The 26,766-nt window shown below is 46.9% G+C and overlaps 1 protein-coding gene across 1 annotated transcript in view; it reads left to right on the top strand.

Annotated features, from left to right (window-relative positions):
* TENM4 (teneurin transmembrane protein 4) overlaps window positions 1–26,766 on the top strand; it is a 745,685-nt gene that overhangs the window by 646,749 nt on the left and 72,170 nt on the right. Inside the window, exons 20-21 of the mRNA XM_057553431.1 lie at window positions 4,685–4,901; window positions 24,459–24,578. Coding sequence (XP_057409414.1) covers window positions 4,685–4,901; window positions 24,459–24,578 — 337 coding nt within the window. The remainder of the gene's footprint in view (window positions 1–4,684; window positions 4,902–24,458; window positions 24,579–26,766) is intronic.

Genomic DNA, 26,766 nt, shown 5'->3' with positions numbered 1-26,766 from the left:
AGGGTGAAGGACTCCAAGAGTTCTTTCGTTGAATTACTGATTTACTCTTCACGGCCCAGGAAACTTTCAGCAATCCTGACAGGTTGCCAGAGCTTATTATCCTGGTTTGACGTGAATACATTGCATCTCAGACATAGGAAGGGATGTACCCAAGGTCTCACGGCTAGAGAGTGACAGACTCAGGGAAGGAACCCTGTCTTCAGGCTTCTAGCCTGGATATTTTTTTCTCCACTTGCCCCTCTCCAAGGTCAATTGACACCCACCGGCAGGGTGGGTGCTGAGGAGGGAGGCAAGAGGAAATGGTGTGGCCCTCATTCTCAAGTTGGTGGCGTAGGACGTACGTGGAAATGTTAGCAGAAGCCAGTGCCCCACGCACCATGCGCCATCTCAGCACCAGAGGGCTTCACGTTCAAGGGTCACAAGCACGAGAACTGCTCTGCAGTATTCATTTAGTGCCCCAGACACCTGGCCCCTTTTTTCTTTTTTTTTTCTGCTTCTTCCCTTCCTTCCTTTTTCTTCGTCTTTCTTTTTAATCTCTGTTCTGCCTTTTTTCTGGCTGTTTCCTTCTCCCACCGCCCCGCGGCACCAGAGGCCACTGCCTGCCGGGTGTGGCATTGCTGCCCCTCCCACTCTCCGGGAGCCTGACACTTTCATCTGCCCCTCTTCACTTTCACCATGTAAGGAGAGAGGGGAGGCCTTCAGAAGTTCAAGGACAAAGGAAATCTCTGGGGGGAATATGTAATTTCCCAAAAGCTAGAGTTTAGGGTGTAGGAGGGTTTTATTGAAATTTCGAAGGAAATAAAGGAAAAATCGTCTCTATTTTCCTGATGGGTTTTTGGGTTTTGTTTTTGCTCCTGTGATAACAAGGGTCTCCCAATAGGAATAGTAAATATAGGAAACATGAACATTTTATAAGTCAACCAATGTGTGTGTAATATACAATTAAGTGAGATAAGAAGTGCTTGGAAAATCTAAATGTCTCCAAACTAGCCCAAACCAGAGAATCTCGAAAACCATATATTGATGTATTTCTAATCTAATTTCTAATCTACCCCAAAATTTACTTTTCTGTCCTCAGAACATACTTTTTCCTCTTACTACAACTTTTCTAAAACTCGTCATCTATGCCTAAGAAACTGAAACCGTGGAAGAGTCTCTATTACCGTAGAGCAGCCACATGCCCTGCTGCAGGCTGCCATAATGCTGCATTTGAAAATAACAGAGAGGGGTTTGCACAGAAGCTGGTCTCATAAACTGAGACTTTGATAAGAATTTTGTGGGTCCTACTCATTTTTAAAATATCTCATTTAATATGATGGTCTCTATTAGTGGAGGTTTAGCCCACATTTACGACTCAGCAGCTATTTGCCAAATGAATGATAGGGGAGAGTCAACATAGGGAGGTGTAGGCGGGCAGCAGCTCTTCTCCAAGAGCTCATTGTGTGGAGAGCGAGACAGAGAAAATGAGAATTACAATATGGGGAGATGAGTGCAGTGGTGGAGGTCACCCAGGGCACTGGAAGAGCACAGAAGGGTAGCATTTCAGCAACACTCGTAGATTCGTGTTTCCCACTCAAGAAATAGTTCCTAAAAGTCTCTGCAGGATCAGAGAACCTTTTATTTTTCAGAAAGAACTGAGTTCAAATTCTGAGTCACCTTCTTCACTGACTGTGTGACCTTGACCAAGTTACTTTACCACTTGGAACCTCTGGTTCCTCCTCTCTGAAATGGGGGTGATGGTGGCGACAGTGGCTGCTTCGTAGAGTTGGGAAGATTCAGTGACACATTCCTTGAAAACATTCCCTGTAAAGCATTTAGCACAATGCCTGGCACTCAGTAGGTGGCAGCTGTGATTATCATCATCATCATCATCATTTAATACAAAAATTAATAATACTAGCAATCATTCCTGGCTATCCTTCCAACCAGGACCAGAGAGCAGGAAGCAGTTCTTCCAAGGTGCCACAGAGCCGAGTGTTTATAAAGAGGTAAAAGACTGGTTTCCAGGGACCGCTTCGGTGGTAAACAAGAGCAGGCAAGAGCTAATAAAATTTAAAATTAGCCATGACTTTTCACAGCCCTTCAATTGTGCTAGCTGATTTAATGGTCAGCGTCCCTGCTCGCCGGGATTGAATAATGGAGCATTTCTGCAGAGTTATGGATGCGGCAGCTGAATCTGTCATGCTAACGTCAATAGCAGAATGCAGATAACCCTCAGCTTGGGCTGTAATTATGTGCTTAAGCAATGTCTGACAGGGGCAGCCCGAGAATGTGTGATGGAACCCGCCGACTGCAGGAGAAAACAGGTGCTTGGCTAGGCAGTTAGCTGGTGTATCTGGAAGCTGGGACAGGAGCCACAAGGTAGGACCCAGGACAGAGCTGGAGTGAGAGGAGGCCTTTCCTCCACATCTCAGGATGGATCTGGCTGGTGAGCAGACAAAGGACAGCCAGCCCTACGCTTTGGTGAGCTGTGTTCTAGGGTCAGGGTCAGGAAGGGGAGCTACCTTTATTAAGTACTTACTATGTGTCAGGTTCTCCGCTAGATTGGGGGACATACACTCTGTTTTTCACTTATGTAAAAAGTACTTAAGTAACACTCTTAGAATCCACTTGTGGGACTTCCCTGGCAGTCCAGTGGTTAAGACTCCACGCTTCCACTGCAGGGGGCGCAGGTTCGATCCCTGGTTGGGGAACTAAGATCACACATGCCCCGCGGTGTGGCCAAAAAAATTAAAAAAAAAAAAAAAAAAAAGAATCCACTTGTAAGAGATGTGGGAAACTGAGACCAGAGAGTTTAAGTAACCTGCCCAAGGTCACACAGTAGTAAGTTTCAGAGCCAGGATTTCCCCTCAGACAGTCCTGCTCTGGAGCCCATACTCTTTACCACTGTGCTGCCCTCAAGGAGGACATAGCGTGAAAGGTCTTGGATATCATGCAGAAGTTGGGAGAGAAAGACAAGGGATTTTTGGCCCTAAGTTTTTTAGAAAAAAACTGGGTTTCGGGGAGGTCAGGTAGCTTGCCTGAGGCCACAACATCCCAAGGCTAGAAAGGAGGCTTAAGAGTGCTGCCTGTGTGGGTAGGGCACCCAGTCTAACCAATGCATAGGCAGTACTCCAGTGGGCAGTATCTGTGTTGTAAACCCATGGAGACAGAAGTGAGGCAGTATGTCAGTGTTGAGGAGACGGGGCCTCAGAGCGATGAAGCACAGGAACTCAGCCAGAGTCATTCTTAGGCGCAGTTCTGGGACTTGAGCTTCAGTCTCTGAGCCACACGATCCTCCCACCATACCACACAGTTTAATTGAATTGAATGAAGGTAATAAAAGGTCTTCTGCCTTTTATGGACTGTCATTTGGTTTTGTCCCCTTGATTCATTTGTCAATTAATTCATTCAATTTTCTTTCATTTATTTATGTAACAGTCATGTTTTAAACACCTGTAGTAAGTGCCGGGGATACAACAGAGATAACCAGAGCAGGATCCATGCCCCCAGGGTGGTGAGGAAGTTTGCCCAAAGTCACACAGCTGGTAAGCAGGAGGGGCAGAATTCCAACCTACAGAGGAACGCATGTGCTTCGACTGTTCTCTGCCTACAGAGCACACAGACTGGCTTTCCCTGTCCCCCACTTTGGGCAGTATCCTCTAATCCCTGGGTTTGTCATCTATTTTAAGCTATTCTCTTGGGTGCCTGTAAAAGCGCTTTGGGATAATGAGACCAAAAAGTTGTGGTCTGGTGGAATTTCTTTTTTGCACTTTGGGAAGCTGGAAGCTGTCATACAATTTTCAGCCCTATAAAGAAATCCACCCATGTGGTAGAGAGAATTAATTCTCTGCTAATAGCAGCTTGGCCGGTGATCTGAAACCATCCCCTCTCACAGAAGGCAGAGCCGGGTGTCCACACATTTGCATCGAGGCCGGGAGAGATGCTGGGAGTTTCGCCGCCTCCACCAGCACTGCCTCTTTCTCACCCCCGAAGCCCGTCAGTCGCCAGGCCTTACCTCTTCAGTGTCTCTCCAAACCGTCCTCTTCTCTCAGTCTCCACTGTCACTGCTCTAGTCTCAGGAACCATTATTTTCCTCCTGCGTAATCTCAGCAACACTGCCTCCATGCAGCCCCCAGCTTCTACCTTGGGCCCCCTTCAGTCCCCTCTCCACAATACAGGGGATGCTCTTTCAGCAATGCAGTGACTTTCAGATAAAATCACCTCTTGCTTAACACCTTTCAGTAGCTCCCATTGTCCAGAGGGTGAAATGCAAACTCCCTAACCTGGCCGGGGAGGCCCAGCTGTTTGCTCCTGCCGACCTCACGGCCTGACCTTGTGCTGTTCCCCTCACCTTCTGAGCCCAGCATTTGAATTTAACAACTCAAATGTTCAGTGTGTTCTCTCACCTCTGGGCCTTCATATATATAATTCCTTCTCTCTCTCTGAAAAAAAAACAAAAAAACAAAAAAAACACGTCACGCTGCCCACTGACTTGTCTGTCTCTCCTACTACGCTAGTGGGCTGCGACCTCATCTGACACCTGAATCTACTTGGTGCCCAGCAAAGCCCTTGGCTTGTATCAGGCACTTAATAAAGTTTTCCAATGAATGGAAAATAGAGAAGTGAATGAAGGAAGGCACTGTGGACAAACGATGCTGATTGAACATAGCCATATAAACGTCATGCTCTGTCACCCCTGCAGATGGCTTGGTGGACTGCATGGACCCCGACTGCTGCCTCCAGCCCCTCTGTCACGTCAGCCCGCTGTGCCTGGGCTCCCCAGACCCTCTGGACATCATCCAGGAGACACAGGCCCCTGTGTCCCAGCAGAACCTGCACTCCTTCTACGACCGAATCAAGTTCCTCGTGGGCAGGGACAGCACACACATCATCCCCGGGGAGAACCCCTTTGACGGAGGGTGAGTCCAGCTCGGGCCGTGGTTCCTCTGAAGGGGAAATGGCTCACCTCCAGGGCCACGTGTGGGTGGGTGGGAGTGGGAGGAGGCCAGGAGGGTGGGCATTGAAGGCTCTTGATGGAATGTCAGGGGAGGCAGGGAAACAGCCTCAGGTACCCACATTTAGAAAACTGCTATCCAAGGCGTTTGGAATTTTTATGAGCACAGTTTTTTTTTTGTCCTCACTGGGTGATAGATGGAGAGAGTGGGAAATCAAAGGTCCAAGGGGAATCTTGGATCAATACCCACTTTGCAGTCAGCTCTTACTGATTCTGTGGTCTCCAGATGAGCTGAAAGCTTTGACACTCTTACCCCTCAGAGCTGATGTCCGGGAGATTTTGTTAGGCTGGGGTGGGGTGCATCTGCTGGCACCCCAGGCCATACGCCCATGCATTCTTTCACAAGCGTTCAGTGGTGTCGTCTATTGGACAGGTTTTTACTGAGGTCTCCTCTGTGCCAGGTCCTGTGCTGGAAGCACAGAGATGAGTGGAGCACAGTCCCTGCCCATTGGTCACTCATAGCCCACTAGGGGGACAAAAAATAGTTCCATTGTGATAGACCAGAAATATGTCCTCAGGGTACTCCTGAAGCATAGAGAAGGTGCTCCTGGGTGGGGGAAGGCTGAGACTTAAGAACTGAGTCTTAAAGATGAGAAATAGCTCAGCAAGGGAGAGAGAGTGTGCCAGGGTGAGGGAACAGCTTGTGCAAAGACCCAGGGGCGTGAAAGTGTACAGGAGCCAGCAAAAGGCAGCTGTCTGTTCTCTGCTCCCCAGATCAGGGTCTGTGGACTTGGGAAAGGTATCCAAGAAGGAGGGATTTATGATCATTTATTTTGAATGTCTTCCAAGGTAGTGATACCTCATGCACACAGAGCTTTCTTTAAAAGTCAGCCCAGTTCAGTTCAGCACAGACTGTGTGCCTTCTATGTTCATGACTTCTGTGCCAAGAGAGTTCCTGCCCTAAGGGGACGATGTGGTAAGGATGAGGGAAGGGAAGAATGAATGACATCCCCAGTTCTATTTAAAGAGGGAAATCAGCAGGGCTTCATCATCTGCTGGGTCTGAGGGATGCTGGAGGGCGGAGTCTCTCACTCAGATGCTTGGCAAGGGCAAGGAAGGGGCTCACCTCAGTAGAACACCCAAGAATAAATGTCTATTTGTAGTTCAGAAGCAAATCTGAAGCTCACACAGAGGTTAGGGCTGGGGTTTTTGATTTGTGAGCCATCAACAAACAAGCAGTAGATGAAACCATGAGCACACAAAAGTTGGATCCAGGAAAATGTGTAAGGGGGCCGAGTGGGGACCTAAGAAGGACTCCTGGGGAGTCTCCCTGGAAGGTAGTATTATGATCCCCAGAGAGTAACTGGGAATCCAAGGAGAAGGCTTGCTCCTGGGACGTGATGGAGCTGGGACTCCAGGGCCCGTGCTTTCCACTGCCCCAGCCCTTCCTCACAAGGAGCAATGACAAGAGGGGAAAAGTGAAGTCGGGGGAGTTCTCTGAGCCCAGCAAGAGGGGCATGATACGAGTGTGTCAAAGCATTCGAACTTTAACCTTTTTAGAGATAAAGGTACTTTATAGTCCCTTCAACTTACCCCGAGAATACTGAGAACCTCAGAGGTTACATGATCTTCCCCCAATTCACAGGCTAGTCAAGTGGCAGAGCCAGGAGCAGAAATAGAGTGAGGAAAAACCTATTCATTTATCTTGGCCAGAAATACCGCTTTCGTCTCTGGGTAGGGAACTTTCTGCTCTTTCATTCAATTGTGTGATTTTGTATGTATGCTTATGGGCCTTCCCACGGTGTGAGTTCTTCTAGTCAACTGGAGATGGAAATATTACTCCTACCAAGGGGAATATTCCTTGCTCACCCTTTCTTTACTGGACCCGTTACGGGATCTGATTAGGGCTATGGCTGGTTGGCTGCCAGTGGCTGTTCTGTTTCGGGGTGCCCTTACCATGCCATCCTGATAAGTACCAACAGGGACCATGACCCCTGCGTGTCCTCTGGTCACTCACCAAGCCTGCTGCCTACGTGCCACGAATCACGCGGCACCCGACCAAGGATTTCAGTATCGTTTCTCCCAGTCTGACATGCCTTAAGGAACCTGTCAAGTGGGGAACTTGAGAAACTTGTACTGGGAGAAATGGACCGCTCAGCAGAGAGAAAAGAGTGTAGGCCTTGGAGTCAGGCCAACTTGTGTTTCAGATCCTGGCTCTGCCACTGATGGATATGTGGCTCTGGACAAGGGCTTAATATAGTGCATATGTAAATGTCTGTTAACCCTCTAAACTGAGTCTGCCAGGACAGGACTGCATCTCACTCATTTTAGCACTTAGTAGTCGCTCAAGATAAATATACATATATCGATATATTACCTTGAACAATGAAGAGATGGAAGGAAAGAAGGAGAGAGGGGAGCGATGGGGAGGGACAGTGGGACAGAGGATGGATGGATACATTATCTATTTTACTTAATTTTCTACTGAGGATTCAGAGTCCAGAGAGGTTAAATTACCTGTTAAAATCACATTACAGATTAGTAGCAGAAGCAGGAGTAGAAGTCAGCTCGCAGATCATTGTTTATATATCTGTCACCTTCAGTTAAATAACATGCTTTGAAAGTAGAGACCATTCATCTCTCCAAACCTATATTACTTAGGGCAGGGCCTGGAATAGAGTATTTGCTCTAAAACGAATGGATAATGGAAGCTTCCAAATGTTACTGTTAAAATTCCTTTTACCTATTATTCGCCTGAATCATGATGCCGCTACTCCTCACTGATCTAGATTCAGAAGAAACAGCTATCTATCATTCACTACTGAGTATCCCCAAACAGATTTGTATGGAAAACAAGCCCAAGTGACTGGAAACCCACAAACACAAGACAGCAGATGCTTTTCTCTATCGTCATGCTCTGAACCCGTAATACAGGGCTTATTTGCATCTTTGGGATAAAGTGAAATCAGTTGCCAGGTTTGGGTTGTTGCTTTCTTTCCTCTCGTATGAAGGAATGTGGCATCATAGAAAGCGCCTGGAGTGTGAATCTTGGCTTTACCTCCTACTAGCTCTATGTGGCCCCAGGGAAATGATTGAACCTTTGTGTACCTGCCTCCAATGATAAACTGGCAATAATAGTAATTGTTTCATGAAAGCCATTGAAAAGATTAACTGAGATAAAGCACCTAGCACAGGGCTTGGTACATTCGTGATAAGTAAAGGGTGGCTTTTATGGCAGCAGCGTGGTCTGGTGAAAATAGCCAAGACCTGGATGTAAAGTCTGTTGCATCCACTTTATAGCTATGTGAAAATTCCTTAACTTCTCTGAGCTCCAGTTTCCTCATCTGTAAGAGCAGGGTAGTAATGTCTATTGTGCAGGGTTGTCGTGAGAATTAAATGAAAAAACAAAAAGTACATAAAGTCTCAGACTAGTACTGGCCACACAAAAAATGTTTGCTAATTATATGATGATGGTGGTGATGATGTTAGAAAGAGCTTCCAGCTCTAATTCCTTGATTGGAAGTGAAACTTGAGAGTGCTCTGCCCTCCAGGAAAGTCCAGCTGCCACCTAGAGAGGAACGAGGTTTGGATTGTTGAATCCTTATCTGAGGAAGGGAAACGGCAGCATTCTGCCAGGCGGCTGTCAGCCGGGGTTCTTGTTAGGGAGGAGTCCAGTGGCACTTCTCCAGAGAGCGGGGTTTCTGATGGGCAGGCCAGCCTGACCTTGTGCCTGTGTTTAACAAGAGCAAGCATGTGGGACAGAAAAACCCTGTGTTTTCCTGCACCCCGTATGCTGCACCACAATTTGTATAGTCTGAATGGGAGTCCATTTAACAGGCTCTTCCAAGAAGCAGGCTGTCACCCAGAGACCCAATGGCGTTTCTGAGCCCAGCAAGGAGCCCCAGGGGTGCAGCTCCTTTACTCTGCAGTTTCCCAGCTGTGTGACTGACTCAGGGAGACCCAAGTATGAGGCATGCTGGGACCGACCATGAGAGGGAGAGGAATTCAATGCCAGTTGGAACTGACCGGAGCACCCTTCTATGGGGAAAGCAAGCCAGCCAGCCCTCAGCACCCAGGGCTCTCCCCAGGGTGCTTTTCCTCAGAGGCCTGACCACGGCAGGGATGAGGAAGCAGAGGTTCTCCAGATGCATACATGACACCAGCAGTTGTGTGGGGGCTTCCTCATGCTTCTGGGCAGCACCCCAGCTGGTGTCAGAGGCACTAGAGCAGGGGTGGCCCTCAGGGAAGGATGGGCAATGGATCCCCAGGATGTGAGGGCCCCAGCCAAGCAGAGTGGGCTCTTGGCTGGGCTGGGCTGGGCTTCTTGGAGGAAAGCCCAGAGCTTGACTCAGAACTAAAGTAGAAGTACTGCCAGATGGACTTAGAGTGAGGAAGACCTCCCTCAGGGACCCTGTCTGGTTCATCTGTGTCCCCAGAGCCCAGCACAATGCCTGGCCCAGAGCAGGTGTTTAATACGGGTTTAATGAATGCAGTAGCTCTGTCTGACCCTCTGCCACTGCTGTGCTCAGCTCCACATAAAGTGACAGAGATATGAATGACTTCAGCTGATCCCAAGTAGGTCTAAAGCAGGAGGGAAAAAACAGGCAGGGGAACCACCATCACCAGGTTAGGTGGCTTGAATACCATCTTTCCACCCTGGCCTGAATGCCTGGAGCCGTTCTGCCTAGTGGAAGGCACCTGTCCCTCCCCTGGATTCATGGGGAGAATACAACGCAGGGTGCCCTCTGTGGAGACGTGTGTGGGAGGGGAGGAGCCATTCAGGTCTGCAGGTGGAAGAAGGATCCCCAGCTGGATTGTCCATACTAGGAGGACAGATAACAGGACCCAGACCGTGGAACTTGGGATTAGACAGCTGGGAAAGTGAGGGCAGTGTGAGACAATTCCTCCTCTAAGACCACTCAAGGCAGCTGTTTCCCGGTTACACAACTTTGGTTGTATCTCTTATCTTGGGAAGGACTGACTGGGTCAAAAGAGCTGGACACAGGGCAGACAGATCAGTTCAGTGAATACTTGTGAATTGCCACTGCTAGACAGGGTAGCAGATTATAGGAAGAGGAAGAACCACCGCCAAGTTACTTAGTACCAGTTCAGAACATGTTTGAGGACACTGTATTGGTGAGAGGAAGGATGTGATGTTGTCAAGTCTCTCTGGGCTCCTCGAAACCTAATAGGTTATCAGCTCACTCAGGCAAGTGGTTGGGTGTGGATAGGTTGCTACCAAAGTCAGCTACAGGGCACACTGAACCCAAAGAGAAAAGACTTCAGGAGTCAGGGGGACTTTAGAAAAAGGAGGGATGGACCAGAGTATTCATCCCAAAGGAGGCAGAGGATCGAATCGTATAGAGAGGGTCAGATCCTGTGGAGAGGAGAGAGTGGGCAGGTGCAGAGAGGGACAGAACTGCCGCGCTCCATTTGGTAAATATTAATCAGCACCTACTCTGCACTAGGCCTGCGAGAAGATGTGCATCTGACCCCATTACACTGGGGCCTCCTTGTGCGTCCCATGCCTCGTTGGTCATTCAATCCCTAGTGCCTAGCAGAGGGGTTGGCACAGACTAAACCACAATGAATGGTAGATGAATCAGTGAGTCAGCCAATCAGCTACTGCTGAGTGCTCGAACAGAGTAGAGAGAGAGTGTTTTGAGAGCTCAACGGCGGGGCCATCACTCCCACTGCAAATCCAGGTCCCTGAGCTCCACAGCACAGGGGCTGCACCTGGCCCATCTTTGTTTCTCCAGCACCTGGCAGAGGGCCTGGCTCAGAACAGGCCGCAGTGAATGTTTGGTTTTGAGAATGAATGAGCAAGCAAACAAATGAACTAATGAAATAAGACTTCTGGCAGGAGATGGCCTTTGGCCTGAGACAAAGATTTCAGTGAAGAGGGTTAGCCATTGAAACATTATTTATCCCACTTCAGGTCACAACATCCTGTTAGCACATCATGAAGTCAATGTAGTGGGTCGAAACTATTTTTTTTAAGAAGTAAACTTGGACTTCCCTGGTGGCACAGTGGTTGAGAATCTGCCTGCCAATGCAGGGGACACGGGTTCGAGGCCTGGTCTGGGAAGATCCCACATGTCATGGAGCAACTAAGCCCGTGTGCCACAACTACTGAGCCTGCGCTCTAGAGCCCGCGAGCCACAACTACTGAGCCCACGTGCCACAACTACTGAAGCCCGTGCACCTAGAGCCCGTGCTCCGCAACAAGAGAGGCCACCACAATGAGAAGCACGCATACCACAACGAAGAGTAGCCCCCACTCCCGCAACTAGAGAAAGCCTGCGCGCGTGCAGCAATGAAGACCCAACGCAGCCAAAAATAAATAAATAAATAATTAAAAAAAAAAAAAAAGTAAACTTAAATGGAATAGGGTACAGTGGAATAGAAAATATCAGTGCAGCACTCTAAAAGGGTATGTATTTCATGACGCGTGTGTGTGTGGTGTGTACTCTTGAATAGGGTATGTTGCTTACTGTGGGTTTCAGTTGAACAGGATTTAAAAATGCATTCTAGACTGAGGAACCAGCATGACTTTCCATGATAATCAAAGAACCAAGAGAATTTTAATGTGGCCGGAGCATAATTATGGTGACAGTATTTTCCAAATCAAAAGTCAAGAGACATGCTCTAATGTTTGAAATCAGGAGGGTCTCAGGGAATCTAGGATGTATGATCCTGGTGTGCAGAGGGGCCATGGAGGAAAAAGAAGAACAGAGGGGACTCTGAGACCAGAAAGGTAGTTTGGGGCAGAAACTGAGAAAGATCTGCCCCTCGCCTGTGCACTAACCAGATTAGGGCATGTCACCTCAGTTAGGACTTAAAACTGCCACTAACAGAAGTGAAATAACCTTGATACCACGTAAGCCTTTAGAATTTCTCTCAGACCCTTTATAAAGCCACAATGTTTCCAAGAATTTTGGAAGTAAGAGGTTACAAGAGGAAAAATATAATGGAAAAGAGGGAGGAAAGATCATGTATGCAATATAATTTTTCATCAGCCCACTGCATATCTAAAGCCATATTCAAGTGTCAGTGACAGAGCAGTTCCAGAAATGCATTTGCCTGCCACTCCACCCCGCCCCAGGCCTTAAGACAGCCCTCAGATAGCCCTCAGAGAGTCTGAGCAGTAGAGATCATCTAATGGAGTTCATATAAACACCAGCTTCCTGACAGCTGGCCTCTGAGCGAATTTATTATTGAATTATACTCCTGCGTTTTCAGAACAAGCTGAGCTGACAGGCTACCCCATCAGTTTAAAAAAGGGGGGCAGGGAGGAAGACAATGATAAATTACCCTGATGGAAGATGGAAGAAGGTAAAGATCCTGCTTCCTCCAAAATGTCAGCCATTATATATTATTCATGTTGGTTAAAAAAAAAAAAAAAAATCCCTCCCCTCATTGAAATGAATGTTTATGATGATAAAGCAACTAGGTGATTGAATTCAGGATGCAGGCAGCAACTTCTCACATCATCCTGATGAGCAGCTAACAAGTCCTCCTCTGCCACTTGATCATCCCTTTATTGATTCCAAAACCAAATTACGATCTGTTTGCTGTGTAGCCTGAGCTTTTTCCTAGCTGTCCATCACAGGAAGCATTAGCAGACAATGCTGCGCTGAAGCGGGAACCACTCGGGGTTTAGAGGGAGAGGCCCTGCGTTCAAGTTCTCGGGCAAGTGAGAGCAAGCGACCTTGGGTGAGCGAGTCTCAATTTCCTCATCTGGAATGAGGGGTTACTCATTCTCACCCTGCAGGTTATTTGGAAGATTAAATGAGATAAAATACCCAGGAAGCCCAATGGCTGGTGCATAGCACACGTTCAGTAATAACACCGAATATTTACCAAGGATGTTCTATGTGTCAGGCATTATTTGAAATGCTTTGTAAGTTTCATAATTAGTAACACCTTTACATCTCCCCCAAAACCATATAACATAGGGAATTCATGCCCCTTCTTTTACGGATAGGAAACTGAGGCACAGAGAAGCTGAGTTACCTGGCCCAGGACAGACAGCTTGTAAGTGGCAGAGCCAGCATTTGAAGCCAAGCTGATTGGTCCTAGAGCCCATGTGCTGAGCCTCTGTCCTTCTCTGCTAGGTTTTTTATATTCCCACCTCCGCATCTTCAGCTTGGAAATCTGTACAACATGGTGCTGCTACAACTCTACAACCCCAGCTGGCCCTGACTTTCTTTCTAATACTGTACAACACAGTAAAAAGCTAACACGCAGCAGGTCTTAGTGCCCCAGAGCATGGCCTCAGAGGCAGGTAGCGAGACTTGAATTTGAGCCCTACCCCTTGCCAGCTCTGTGACCTGGGATAAGTCTCTTAATCATTCTGTTCCTCACTTTCCTCATCTGTCATATGAGGATAATAACTGGTACCTCGTGGGGATGTCTGAGGATTGAAGGAGATATAAAACACTTATGTGTCAGAGCAGTAAGCACTGGATGAATGTTATTGGCTGTTATCACTTACAGCAAGAGTTAGCGTTCGCATTGGCAAGGGCATTTGTATTCCTATAGGTTTTAGTGTCACCGTAGGAACTGGGAGAGAAATGAGAATCTTAGCCCGAAGCATTAATGTAGTTATATAACTGATGCAAGTGCCCTGGCACTGTGGCAGGCAGAGGTGAACAGACCTTTGAGATGGGCAGTCCTTTATGGTTGAAGAGGAGACTTTGAGGCCAGAGAAAACTCTTGGCTCAGCGATGCAGTAGCAGAGCCTGAGTCCTGGCAAGCCTGGAGTCCTAAGTGAGGCTCTCAGGTAGTAACTCCAGTGTCTGTAAGTCAGGGACTTTCTGCATTTCCATCCAACGCTGATAAACTTCAAGCAATGAGAAGTTAAAATATTGGAGGGCCAGGCATCACATCACTAATATTGTCCTCTATGGAGAATATAGGGTCAGGACGTACCAAACACCTCCACAATGTGTCTAACCAGCACTCCAGTCCAATCCTGGAGGCATCAAGAGCTGGCTGTAAGTGAGTTCCACGGTGCGGGGCTGTGAGGAGGCGATGCTACCTCTGGGCAGTATTCTAGCCGAGGAGAGAGACCTGCCCTCCCCTCCTCCCACCACGGCGGGGCCCTGTGACTCTACCCTGTGGGTCTAGCCTGCAGGCCTCTAGGACTAACCCTGATCTGAGGAGGAGGGTTTAGAGCAACCCCAGCGGCTCAGCCTCCAGTCCTCCTACCGTTCCTCTGCCTGACCCTTTATGTGCCAGCTCTGGCAATGGGTCTCTGTCCTGTCCCAGAATCCCAAACTCACTTTCCATCCATAAGTCCCTGATACAAGCGGCCTGGTAGCCCTGCCCCCCGAGGATTCAAGCCTTACCTGGCTCCCACCCCTGCCATGTCTGGGTCTAGAGATCCACCCGTGCTCTGCTTAGGAACCTGGGCATTGTTACCTGGTGACACACGGGACATCCACATCCAGCTGCCCCTGGGAGCTCCCTCACCATGCCTGTCCCCTGTCAGTCCTCCTCCCCTGCCCCTGGAAGGACTGTTTCCCTTGAATGCCACCTGTCTGTTGCTCTACACCTCAGGTCCGGCCTGCTGAGCTGGATTTCCGCAGCTCTTTTCTGTGTCTCTGCCCCGCTCCAGCCCCACCCCAGGAAGTGGGTCTAATTGTGGTCCGTCCTAGTCTCCCCTTTCTGAGTAAAGCAGCGAAGTCTCCCTTTTCCAGGAGAAGCAAGACCTGTCCTGTACCCTGACAGGAAGACAGGACACACGGTCGTGAAATGAACTTGTCTGCCGAGACACTGTGTGTGGTCACATTTTAGCGGAGCTGCTTCAGGTTTTTCTAGCAACACAAGCCATCTGCTGCGGAGTCCTCTTAGAGGCCGTCCTCTGGCTGCATAGCCCAGAGAACAGCCTACATAGACGTGTACTCACATTCCCTGGCCCCAGGCACACGGTCGGTGTTTCCGAGCCGTGTCCCCCGACCTGGCCAGCCCTGCCACCCAGGATCAGGAAGCTTGCTCCTCAGAAATGATCTCCACTGGCTGGTCTCTCTCAGTCCTGCTTCTCCTTTGCCACAACCAGGACTCACTTCTCTGGAAATACGGTGTCCTGAACAGTCATGGGCTCTGTTCTTGTGTGCACCTTCGTTGGCCAGCAGGAAATATTCCAGATGACTTCTGCGAGAGCCGACTCAGCCCAAAGCATCAGCTTTCAGCAGCCGAGTTGCCCCCAGGCTTGAGTGATCAGAGCAGGGGCCCGGGAGCTCGTGCTCCCTGAGTGTCTGAAGTAGCTCAATGACCACAGAAAGTTAGGAGATCACAGGACCGTGGCTTCTGGGCTCTGCAGGAGGCAGGCCTAAGGGCCCAGAAGACACGAGCAGTTACCTGGCCATCTTGTCATTGGATGCCCCCAGGTGGGGTGAGAGCATCATAGCAGACCTGTCGATGCCTCAGCCTCAGTGGGTGATGGAGGGGAAGTTCTGTCCATCTCTAGGGATCACGCATCTCACCTGTAAATTAGGGGCTTGGACTCAGGCACCCAAAGGACTCTTCTAGTTAAACCTTAAATTCCTGTTAATCTGAAGAAGTCTGTGGATTTCTTCTTTCCGCTCCCCAGATATACACAAAACAGTCCAAGAGCAAAAGCTTGTTCTGTCATGAACTGGAGTACTTCCCTGTGACATTCATTCCACATACCCAGCAAGTGATCTGGAAGCCTCTGGTAGAGTCTAAACTGAACCCGATTCCAAATGGAAGAACAGAGTCAGGGTACTCGGGCAGGGCCTGGTGCTTGATGCTAACTTTGGGGATGTTTGTATGTCGTACTGGAATGACCTGGTAGGCAGCTCCCCTTTTTACCCCATGCTAGCTTTACTTCCAGATACAAGGATTTTTTTTTTTTTTAGTCAAATTATATTCATTTCAAAAGGTGAGTTCCTCATGCATAGGGATTCTGTCTCATTTATTGTTAGTAATTTAACTGCTTAGAATACGATGGAGGGCACTTCCCTGGTGGTCCAGTGGTTAAGACTCCACACTCCCAATGCAGGGGGCACATGTTCGATCCCAGGTCAGGGAACTAAGATTCCCCTATGCCGCATGGAGCAGCCAAAACAACAAAAACAACAACAACAACAAAATAAATAAATAAACAAATATATTTTTTAAAAAGAATACAATGGACAATAAAACAGAAACTACTGGCACTGCTGCCCTGTAGTTTCCATAAGTAAGAAAATGGATAAATAAATATCTTCCCTACCACCCAGCACTGTGTATAGCACATAGTAGGTGCTCAGTTAAAGTTCCAATAACTGAACCCTATTCTCATTTACCTGGCCTTCATCTATGTTTCTCTTCCCCCAACCCATGTATATCTATTTTTTACTTTGGGCTATATGAAATAACTATATTCATATTTTTATGTCATCATCTTTTTTCATTTATGTGATCTTCATTTGTTTCTTTACTCAACATTTATTGAACGCATACTAAAAGACCTACTCCTGTGATAAACACGGAGTTAGAGAGATGAAATGGACATAGTTGTTCCCTTCAAAGAACTCACAATCTAGAAAAGATAAGGTGTTTAAACAGATGAATACACTTTAGTGGGATAAGTACATTGTGCTTTGTTCACCAAAGGAGGGAGTGGCTTCTTTGTCCTGGAAAATAGGGAAGAGTTTCACTGAGAGGCAGGCCTTCAAGGAGAGATTAGTAGGAATGGGAGGAGAGTCATTTGAGGCAAAGGAACCAACATAGACAAAGTCAGGGAGGCATGGAAATGCATGCCAAGGCAAGGGTATGAGAAGTAATTTAACATGGCAGCAGCACAGGATGTGAGGATGGGAAACTGGGACGTGAGAGGCAGGCAGGGGCCTGATCCTGAAGGTATTTACATGCCAAGCTAAAGAGCGTGGACTTTATGTGGACACAATGGGTACTACAGAAAATGACAGGGATGGCACAGGAATACTGATGATGTGGTAAATTGACAGTGGTAACGTCTGGAGAATTGGGTATCTTAGATTTGCAAGGTGCCTCAAGAGAGGATCTGGTCCAGCTCCCTGACCACCAATAAGTAGGAACGTTATTAAACGTTAAGTGATTAGATCAAGTTCTGTTGGTTTGGGCCTAAGGTTATTGAAAGACATACAAAGTAAACATAGGAAGAGCGATGAGATAAGTTATAAAGAATGAAACACAGCTAGAAGTTGGCTTTTGAATATAGTAATATATAGCATATTAGAGTTTATTTCATACAAAGAAAGCACAGACACACACCGTCGTAACTCTAGTGCTGTACAGTGGTCCCAAGGCAGCTGCCCAATGTGGTCCATGAGGTACAGGAAGAAAATATTAGGACGTCTGTCTACATTTACTTTTTATCTTTCAAAATAAGAAAGAATGGATGTTTACTTGTACGGAACACCAGGTTTTCTCTGATTTGCTTGGTCCCAGTGTTGGTTAAGTGTCTGGACAAGCACGTGAGGTGTTCTGAGGGAGATGAGGATCTACTCCTCACGGAGCTTTACTGGTTTATAGCATGACTGTGTTGTGTGTGTGTGTGTGTGTGTGTGTGTGTGTGTGTGTGTATGTGTGTAAAATCTAGCTTTAACCAAACTTACATAAAAAATGGGGTCCAGTGGCATAAAAGGATTTTGCAAAGTAACTACCGATCAAAGATGACAAGTGCAAATACAAGCCAACAGTCAAACGGCAGAGCTGATATTCCTACTCCTGGTCCAAAGTCTTCCTCAACTCCACTATGAAGTTAAAAACAGTAGTGATCATTCTCATCAGATCTAACAAACAAGGAAGCAAAAGATTCAAAATTATCAAGAAGACTAGTTGAAATATTCATTTTTTGACCATTAAATCTTGCACCAAGCGTATATTATGCTTTCCAATATTAGCTAATGATGATAGCATGTGTGTACAATTTATTAATAAATATGAATACACCCATGGAGCCTTCAGAAGATGTTTACAGAAAGGGTGTGTGATCAAAAGGAGTTTTCAGAGCCCTCCTCTGATGATGTTAACTCAGATTTTTTAGGCGGCTAAAACAAATTGAGATTCTGTTATTTAGGTGTGTATCTGTGTCAGATGGTAAGTGGCCTGAGAGGTGAAGTGACTTTCCTGAGTTCTCATGGATAATAAATGAAGTCCTGAATTTGAATCCTGGCTCCCCAGCCACTCTTACGAGAATGGGCAAATCCATCCCCTGCCGAGGCTTTATTTTCTCACTTCTGCAAGAAGTGTGAAGTGTGAAGAGAGATGATCAGGAAGGTCTCTTCTCACATGTCATGACTAGTGGGTTCCCAAGAAAACGTACACAGGTGGAAGACGGCAGGCTGGAAAAGCTGGTTGAAGAAACGGAGGCAGAGCACCAAGATGGAAAGCTCTGAAGAAAGGGCTACAGAATGGCCCGTGTTGCCAGGCTAGAAAGAAGGTCTTGGAAGCTACTGAGTGGACAGGGTCAGACTTTGACTGGGAACCCCCTAGATGGGGGTCGTTTGACAGGCCGTGAAGTGGGGCTTCTTTGGGCCCAAGTAAGGTTCTTACAAGATGTTGGATAAAGTGTAGTAGGTGCTAGAAAGATCCCTAGTCAGTCAGATGAGTTGGCAGAAAACAGTTTAAAGGGTGGGTACAAGTCAGGCATAGAAATCTGTTTAAAGTATGTAATGCAAAGGAGTGATTTGCATAACCAATAGTGGCATACAGTAACAAATACCTTAAAGCAGAGAAAGGCTAAAGTTACCTTTTGCCGCCTAGATAGATCCCAAATGATTATTCCAGTTTCCTGAATACCAGCTTCATTAGCTGTCTCCATTTAATAACAAAAAATGTTCAAGCTGCAGTTTTTCTTCCTTCATCTTCCTCTATCTGCTTGTATAATACACAATGAATAACAAACCTAACTTAATTTCTGGCATTCTTTTTTTTTTTTTCAAGTTTTCAAAACCTTTAAATGTACAGAAGAGGAGGCTATAGCATCAAAGCAGTAGGGCCGCAAGCAGAGGTGGGTGGATCCTCCAGGGGAAGGAACCCAGCCTTGGGATGCAACTTGTGACCAACTAGAAAGCCCAGCCCCTGGAGCCCTCTGTTCCGTAGCCATATCCCTGTCAAGGTCAAGTAGCTCAGAGTTCTTTGGTATCTCTCTCATCTTCAGTTACAGAAACACATCAGTTCTTTATTCATTTAGTAAATAATTTATCAAGAGCTTACTCTGCACCACGCATTCAAATTCCAGGGCACACCCCTGTGTTGGTGGAGGCTTTCTTTTGCCCACGCAGAAATGAGCATCACCCACGCTCAGTGCTGGCAGTCCAGCAGTGAGGGGGGATGTGGTCCCCGTCTTCAAGGAGCTTGTGATCTGCCGGGGGGAAAAAGGCTGCCCAATAGCATGACAGCACTCAGAGTCTTTGCAGAGACAGCCCAGGGAGTGCGAGTGCTAGGGTACCGCTCCAGGTGGGTCCTGAGGCTAAGCAGGTGGTTTTCAGGTGAAGAGGACGGGTGGAAGGTTCCATGTAGAGGGAACAACTCAGAAATAAGTCTCAGCATTGTATGAGCTCCATTAGGATTCTGAAGCCACGTGTAGTAGGGCTGCTTGAGCTGGATTGAGGAGCACCAAGTTAAATCCATCATACATTCCACTTTACATCTGTTTGGGAAAATCTTCAGCCTGCATGGACAGGTGAGAGAATGGAGATCCAGAGAGGTCAGATGACGCTCCAAGGTCATACAGTTAGTTACCAGAGTCAGAACTGGGAACTGACCCCCTGCCCAGGGCTCTTTCACCACACCCCTCCACTTCTCCCTGACGGGCGGCTGAGGTGAGTTTCTTCTTTGCTTGGTTCTGTTTCACGGTGGTTTTGTCTCTTCAACACTTTCCTCCCTTGATCCCAAACCTGGCCAGTGTCCCCAGGAAGCAGTCAGGCAGATCTTCCCTGTCACTGGCGTCAGCCAGGGCACCTCAGTCGGGCCCTGAGTATGTGGTTGGGCCAATGCCAGCATGTTTGACACCTCTCCCCCTTGGCCTGGCATGAGAACTCCTTCCTGGCAGAGTTCACCCAGCCTAATTGCTTGTTTTGTATCCCAGCTGCCTGACATATGCCAAACCCATGTGTTGACTCATTGGTGTCAGAGACAACTACACTCAGGCGTTTCAAATTTGCTTTGGTGCGCTCTAGGCAGCAACCGGGGACTGTAATTTGTGTATTTCTATAACCTCAGCACCTAACACAGTGCCTGCCTTCGAGTAGGTGCCCCGTTTTCTAAATTAAGTGAATTTTAGTGAGTGCAGGTGAGTAACACAGTAGTAAGAGGAAGGACCTGGAAGTAAGGAGTCCTAGCTTTGAGTGTCAGTTCAGCCCATTGAGTTCTTTGCTGTAGGACCTTGAGCAAGTCTGTTCTCTCTGAATTTCAGTTACTTAATCATTTCTCACCTAATAAACACTCAGGGAGACTATCTCATGCTTACCTAGCCCTTGGAGATGGAAGCACATAAGGTAGCTGTGTAAATGTGAATGATACCACTGTGTGACAGTCACATCATGGAGAGATCCTTGGAAAGTTTAGAGCAACCTAGCAGAGCAGAGGGGTGATTAATTGTGCCAGGAAGAGTTGGAAACAGCCTCACTGAAGTGATGACAGCTTAGATGGGACCGTAAGGAGGAGTAGAAAATAACCCCATACGCCCAGACAGTGACCGAGGAAAAGCAAAACACGTCAAATACAGGACTGGTGATAAGAGGATCATATGAGCCAGCTGGGAAGTTGGTGACAGTGATTTGCACCCTGCATTAGTGATTTCTCACCAAGGCAGTCTTCCATTCTGGAATTTCACAGTCAAAGCAGCACCTATTTCTTAGATGCACTGACCCTTAGTGTGAGGGTCAGTGTTCCAGTGGTGGACAGAAGCCGGCTCATGCCAGCTCACAGGGACTGCTTAGTAAATGTTCAGGAATTCTGCAAGCTAGTTCTTAAGCACAACTATTATTAAAAATTAAATTATATAAAATCACAGTTAGACAAATTATATTAAAAACAAAGGTAATAATCAAAACTCATCACTTTCTAGTTATTTAGCTGTGTTTTACCCTCATCTTTACTCTAGAGTTTATTTAGGTCTATTGTTTCTCTGTGGTGGAAATACTGTTATATACTGGTGTCCTACTAGCCATCTCTTCCCAACTCTGGGTGCAGTGATATCTCATCGGTAGTGTGAAATCGGCCGTGGTGGAGGTCTTTACCCCACAGAAGTAGGCAAATACCACAAATGAAAGCCACTTTTCTTTTGAAAGCCAATTGTTAAATATTCACCCGTGCACCACTGGTGGTATCCATTGAATAACTGGATGAAGAAAGAAAATGTTTGGAAACCCAGCAGCCACACGTCTTCAGACCTCCCTGGACAAAAACACGTGGCAGGAGACACATTTCCAGGGCCTCCGTAGAGCAGACTTCCCCACCTCCTTTGTTCCAGGGAAGCCTTTACGTTGAACTGGGTTTTCTTGACAACTGAAAGTCATGGTCAAATAGGAGGAGGATGGAAGTGTTTTTCTCCAGGACTTAATTCCTGAGCCAAATGCCTGTTTTGGCAGGAGGCCTCTGCGGCCCACAGGGGTACCGGGAGTCAACTTAATCTTCTCCAGAATCCAAAGCAATCCACAGGAGCTCAGGCTAAAATTACATCTGCTCTGGCTTGCTGAAGTGGAGGCGACATGATGGCCAAATGGTGCTGATTTAGTGTTTCCCAACTATCAGGAAATCCCCAAAGAGAGATAAATCAGAGGAGGCTGGCCCGCATGTGGAGGAGGGACAGCAACCAGGGCAGGCCCCCAAAGGAAGCCATCCCCAGAGGACTGGTTATCGTCCAGGCAGAATCTGAAGGCACATATGTCAGGAGGAGGCTGGAGAGTAGCCAGCACCAGGATATGAGATCTGTTAGTAATTCTCTGGAAGGACAGAGTTCCAGCAATAAGAAATTCAATTTTCCTCCATTAGAGAAAGCATCTCTCAGTACCGGCTGAATACAATTGACGGCATAAATCTTTCCCATTAGCGGAGAGATAATTTCACGTAAATATATTGGGAGACCTTCAGAGCAGGACGGAGAGTCTTTGCTGAGCCTCACCCGCTTAACTTGTTTGCCATGTAATTGCATTTAGACCAAGGGCCTCGGAAGAAAACCACTGACTGTATTAACATTAACCAGGTTGTGTGTGGTGAGGGGAGGCGGGGTGAGGAACTCGATGCATTGTGGGTAGTTGTTCTTGCCTTCAGAAAGGACAAACTGACACCGGCGAGCCCAGCTGCTTACAAGCCTGGTGTTAATTGCTTTTCTCATCAAACAGAGAAAAGCTTATCACTTTCCTCCGTAGAAAGGGTAGAGATGTAGGGACCTAATAAAGCAGAGGCTGAGTTTGAGATCTTTTTTTATGAATGCCCACAGGCCTCATCAGTAGCTCATCCCCAGGCCAGAAAAAAGCCTTCCGAACAGAGGTGAATGGAAAAAAGTTGTCTGGACAACAGCGCCTTGCGTCTTTGCCTCAGATTTGTCTTGTCCACGAGGGCTGTCTCCCCAGCGCCCTGATCCCTTAGGACATTGACACCAGTGAGCATCTTCACTTCCACCCATTGCCAGTGGTGTACAGACTGGTCTAGAGTTGGACCCCGAGTGTGAGGTCTGGACTCAAGGCCTGGCTCTGCCCCTGCCTCCCTGTGTGTGGCTTGGAGCAAATAACATGCCGTCTGTGGACCCAGTTTCATCTTCTTCCACTAACTCCGTGATTTTCCAACTGGCTTTCCTCTGGCTTCTCCAGAAACTAAGACTCTACAGAGTTGCTTTCAGAACCACCCCAAGGGGAAAGCGGGTCCCACCCCTACTTCATCTGGAGCAGATCTTGTTTTTATTGGTTTTCCACTTGGGGATCCTTATAAAATATCATCTGCCAAAAAGATTCTGTTTTCTGAAATATTTGAAAAAACATCATTCTAGATGATCTCTAATTGTCCCACTTATTTACTCAACCTACTGTTTTTGCTTTTTTGGTTTTTTTTGTTTGTTTGTTTTTGTTTTTGCTTTTTTAAACAATCACCTGGTACTTGTTAGGCACTCCCGGGCACTCTAGAGAGAAAAAAGGAAATAGACCTTGACCCTGGCCTCAAAGAGCTGGTGATCTAGTGGAGTGGAGAAACATGTACAGTGTGGTAGGGTATCAAGGGGTTTGTGCCAGGTTTTGGAAGAGACAGTGACTAGTTCTAATTAGGGGCATCAAGAAAGGCTTCAGGGAAGAGGCGTCATTGGAAGTTGGGTCTTCAAGGATGAGAATGTTGGGAGAGGGGTACAGGAATGATATCTGAGGCAGATGGAAGAACATTGCACAGACACAGAGGCTTTGAACAACATCTGCCTGGCAAGTTTGGGAAAAGGAGATGCCTTGTTGCCTGGAATATAGAGGGAGAATGGGAGGGGGGATGTTGGGAGAGGTGCCAAGTTCTAGAAACCACTCTCAGGGGACACCAGCATCTGCCCTTCTCCTGTCTCCAATGCCAGGTGAGAGGAAGTGCCCTCTATCCTGTTCACTTTCTTGAATGTCTGCTTCCAGTGAGACTCTTAGTGACAATAAAGATCACTGCCATTTATGGAGCTTACTGTGCACGAGGATGAAAAAACAGAGACTCAAAGAGCTGTGCCAGAGCTAGGTTTTGAACCCAAGTCATGTGACTCCACTATTTACAACAGCCAGGTCACGGAAGCAACCTAAATGCCCATCAACAGATGAATGGATAAAGAAGATGTGGTACATATATACAATGGAATATTACTCAGCCATAAAAAGGAACGAAATTGGGTCATTTGTAGAGACATGGATGCATCTAGAGACTGTCATACAGAGTGAAGTAAGTCAGAAAGAGAAAAACAAATATCGTGTATTAACGCATATATGTGGAACCTAGAAAATGGTACAGATGAACTGGTTTGCAGAGCAGAAATTGAGACACAGATGTAGAGAACAAACGTATGGACACCAAGGGGGGAAGGTGGTGGAAGGGTGGAGGTGGTGGTGTGATGAATTGGGAGATTGGGATTGACATGTATACACTGATGTGTATAAAATGGATGACTAATAAGAAAATAAATAAATAAATAAACATTTAAAAAAAAGAAGAGCTGTGACAGAGGTAGGTTTTGAACCCAAGTCACGTGACTCCAAATTCACATGCATAACTACACTGTATAGCACTGCCCTACCCCATCAGCTTTTTCTCCTTACAGCATAGTACGGTATCCATAGAAAATAACCCTCTAAGTGAGATATCTGAAAACCTTTTTCAGTAATAATTCTTTAGAGGATGCTTTGATGACTTACATTGAGGCAATAAAAAAAAAAGGTAGTGCTCATCTTGAGTGGATACCATGAGCCCCTGGGTGCCAAGATATGTCTGAGTCACCTGCCTCAGTCTTCTGACCTGCCAGCCAGGGTTCTAACGTGAAAGGTAGGTCATGTTATTCTCTCTTTTCTACCCCCAGGCATGCATGTGTCATTCGTGGTCAAGTAATGACATCAGATGGGACCCCGCTGGTTGGTGTGAACATCAGTTTCGTCAATAACCCTCTCTTTGGATACACGATCAGCAGGCAAGATGGCAGGTAAGAGGCCTTTTGGGGACCAGGGTTGGTGAAGGCCCTGCTCTCGTGGTCTTGCCACATAGCTGCTGCTGGAATGACAGCGTGCGAAAAGGATAGGACTTGGAGTCAGAGGACCTGAATCCATGTGCCCAGCCCTGCAATGTGCTAGCTGTGTGACCTTGTAGCTGACTCTGGCCTAAATCCCTTTGGCTCTAAATTAAGCAGCTTCTTCTTCTTTGTTTCTCAGAGTAAGCATGCGGTACCTTATACATATTGTTCTGTTGCATGGCTTATGATATAAAATACTGTCACGTGGACCATTTTCCATAGACCAGAGAGCTCCGGAAGTCTCAGCATTCCTGCTGTGTGGTTTCCATCTGCAACCACCCAGGTCTATGGAAGCCACTGAGTGATTACAGAACTCTGACCTTCAGATCCCTGTGAGAACCTTCAGTTCATCAGCCTGAATGAAGTCAAGTTTCTTTAATCACTCTAGCTCCCTCATTTGTTGGCTATGTGTTCTTAGACAAATCTCCTTACCTCTCTTGGCCTCAGCTTCTTCATCTGTTAAATGGTCCTAATACTATTTATCTTACATGGTGGTGGTAAGGATTTGATTCTATGATGAATGGAAAAGCACCATGCACATAGTAGGTGTTTAATAAATCTTAGTTCCCTGCCCCACTCTGATTCATTGCTGTATCTCCAGGGTCTAGCACATAGTAAGTATACAATAAATATTCGCAATTTATTAAAATTACAACTTAAAAAGGTGATGATTACAACGCAAGCCATGAGACTATTTTGAAGAGAAGAGGAGGGGAAGGAGGAGAGTGGAATATTTAGGCTGTCAGTGGTGACAAGTCCTCTATTTTTAATAAAATCAGGTGGTGGTAGTCCATCTGGCTAAGTGTGGGCCCATAAGGTTGATTTTCACTCTGTGTTGGAAACTGTGCTCCAGCCTGATTGATTTCAGCACCTCTTTAATCCAATCTCAGATGTGAACATGTCCTGGCCGAGGTGATAATGAAGTAGGGGCTCATCTGTTTGTAGACATATGTGCCTCTTAGACGGGGTTGGCAAGCTGGGCATGGGGAGCCCTCTCTTAGCTCCTCCCCCTCCCTATGAATGGAAGAGGTTGGTGGCCAGTCCCCAGGGATCATCTATCCGGGCCAGGCCACCGACCCCTGGAAGCACCTCAGCGCAGACTTGCGCTACAGCAGGGGGAAGTCTCCTTCCTCATGGTGTCTTTACCACCTTCCAGCTCAGGGCTGCCTGCTTTATGGAAATAGAAGATGTGAGCATCATAGGCAACAAGTATCCTGACTACATTATTACCTGCTGTGAAACAGTCATCAAAAAGGAGACATGGGGACCGCTCTTTTTTTTTTGGCCATAAAATTTGTCCATCATTCATGTGAGATGGAGAGTAGTCCGTCCTCTGCCCACTGTGCTTGGTTAGGGTGAGTCCATAAAACACACCAGAGTCCAGTAAATTTGGTGGCCCTTGGGGAATGCCCAATTAGCACCTCCAGGCTTTGATTCCTCCTGTTGTGCTGCCCTTGCGATCTCTACTACCTCCTGAGAGGATGGACATCCTGGGCGGTAAGTATCAGCCATATTTCCTGTACTGGCCAGCTAAATTACACCAGAGTAGCCAGAGCTGCTACAGCCTAAAGCTTGAGTTTCAGAACAGTTCTTACCAATGCATTAGGGGGCTTAAATTTTCTTCCCATCTTAGACACTGCATAATGTATGGGAAAGTCATTACTTATTCTCTAATATGTGTCTGAAGAACCCTGTTTGTTATATGTGAACGGGTAGCATCTTGCCCATTTCCCTCCCCCTTGTCCCTGACTCACCTTCTTTCCTATTTCTCATACCCGAGGAGAAACTGTAAGGCCAGAGATATCGCCCGGAGATAACAGTACATGCAAGTCCAGGGACCAGGTCTAATTCATCTTTGTATTCCTCACTTTCCCGGCAGGCACCATGACACTTGCCTTTGTCCAGATCTCCCACCCCGGCCCTATGCTGAAATACCAGACCTCAAGTCTTAACAAGAGCTCACAAACAGAAAACAGTGGCAGGGAAGTTAGCCAAAGAGATCTTTAAAAAGATGGAAAATAGAAATCATGAAGAAAAATGTTTAAAGAATAGCAGACAAGAGAAGCAGTTCAGGTTCATTGAATTGAAAGATGGGATTATA

The sequence above is a fragment of the Balaenoptera acutorostrata genome, chromosome 9, assembly GCF_949987535.1.
Source record: "Balaenoptera acutorostrata chromosome 9, mBalAcu1.1, whole genome shotgun sequence".
In the NCBI taxonomy this organism is placed as follows: Eukaryota; Metazoa; Chordata; class Mammalia; order Artiodactyla; family Balaenopteridae; genus Balaenoptera; species Balaenoptera acutorostrata.
The sequence above is the reverse complement of the archived record's forward strand: the minus strand, read 5'-3'. Positions and strand labels throughout refer to the sequence as shown.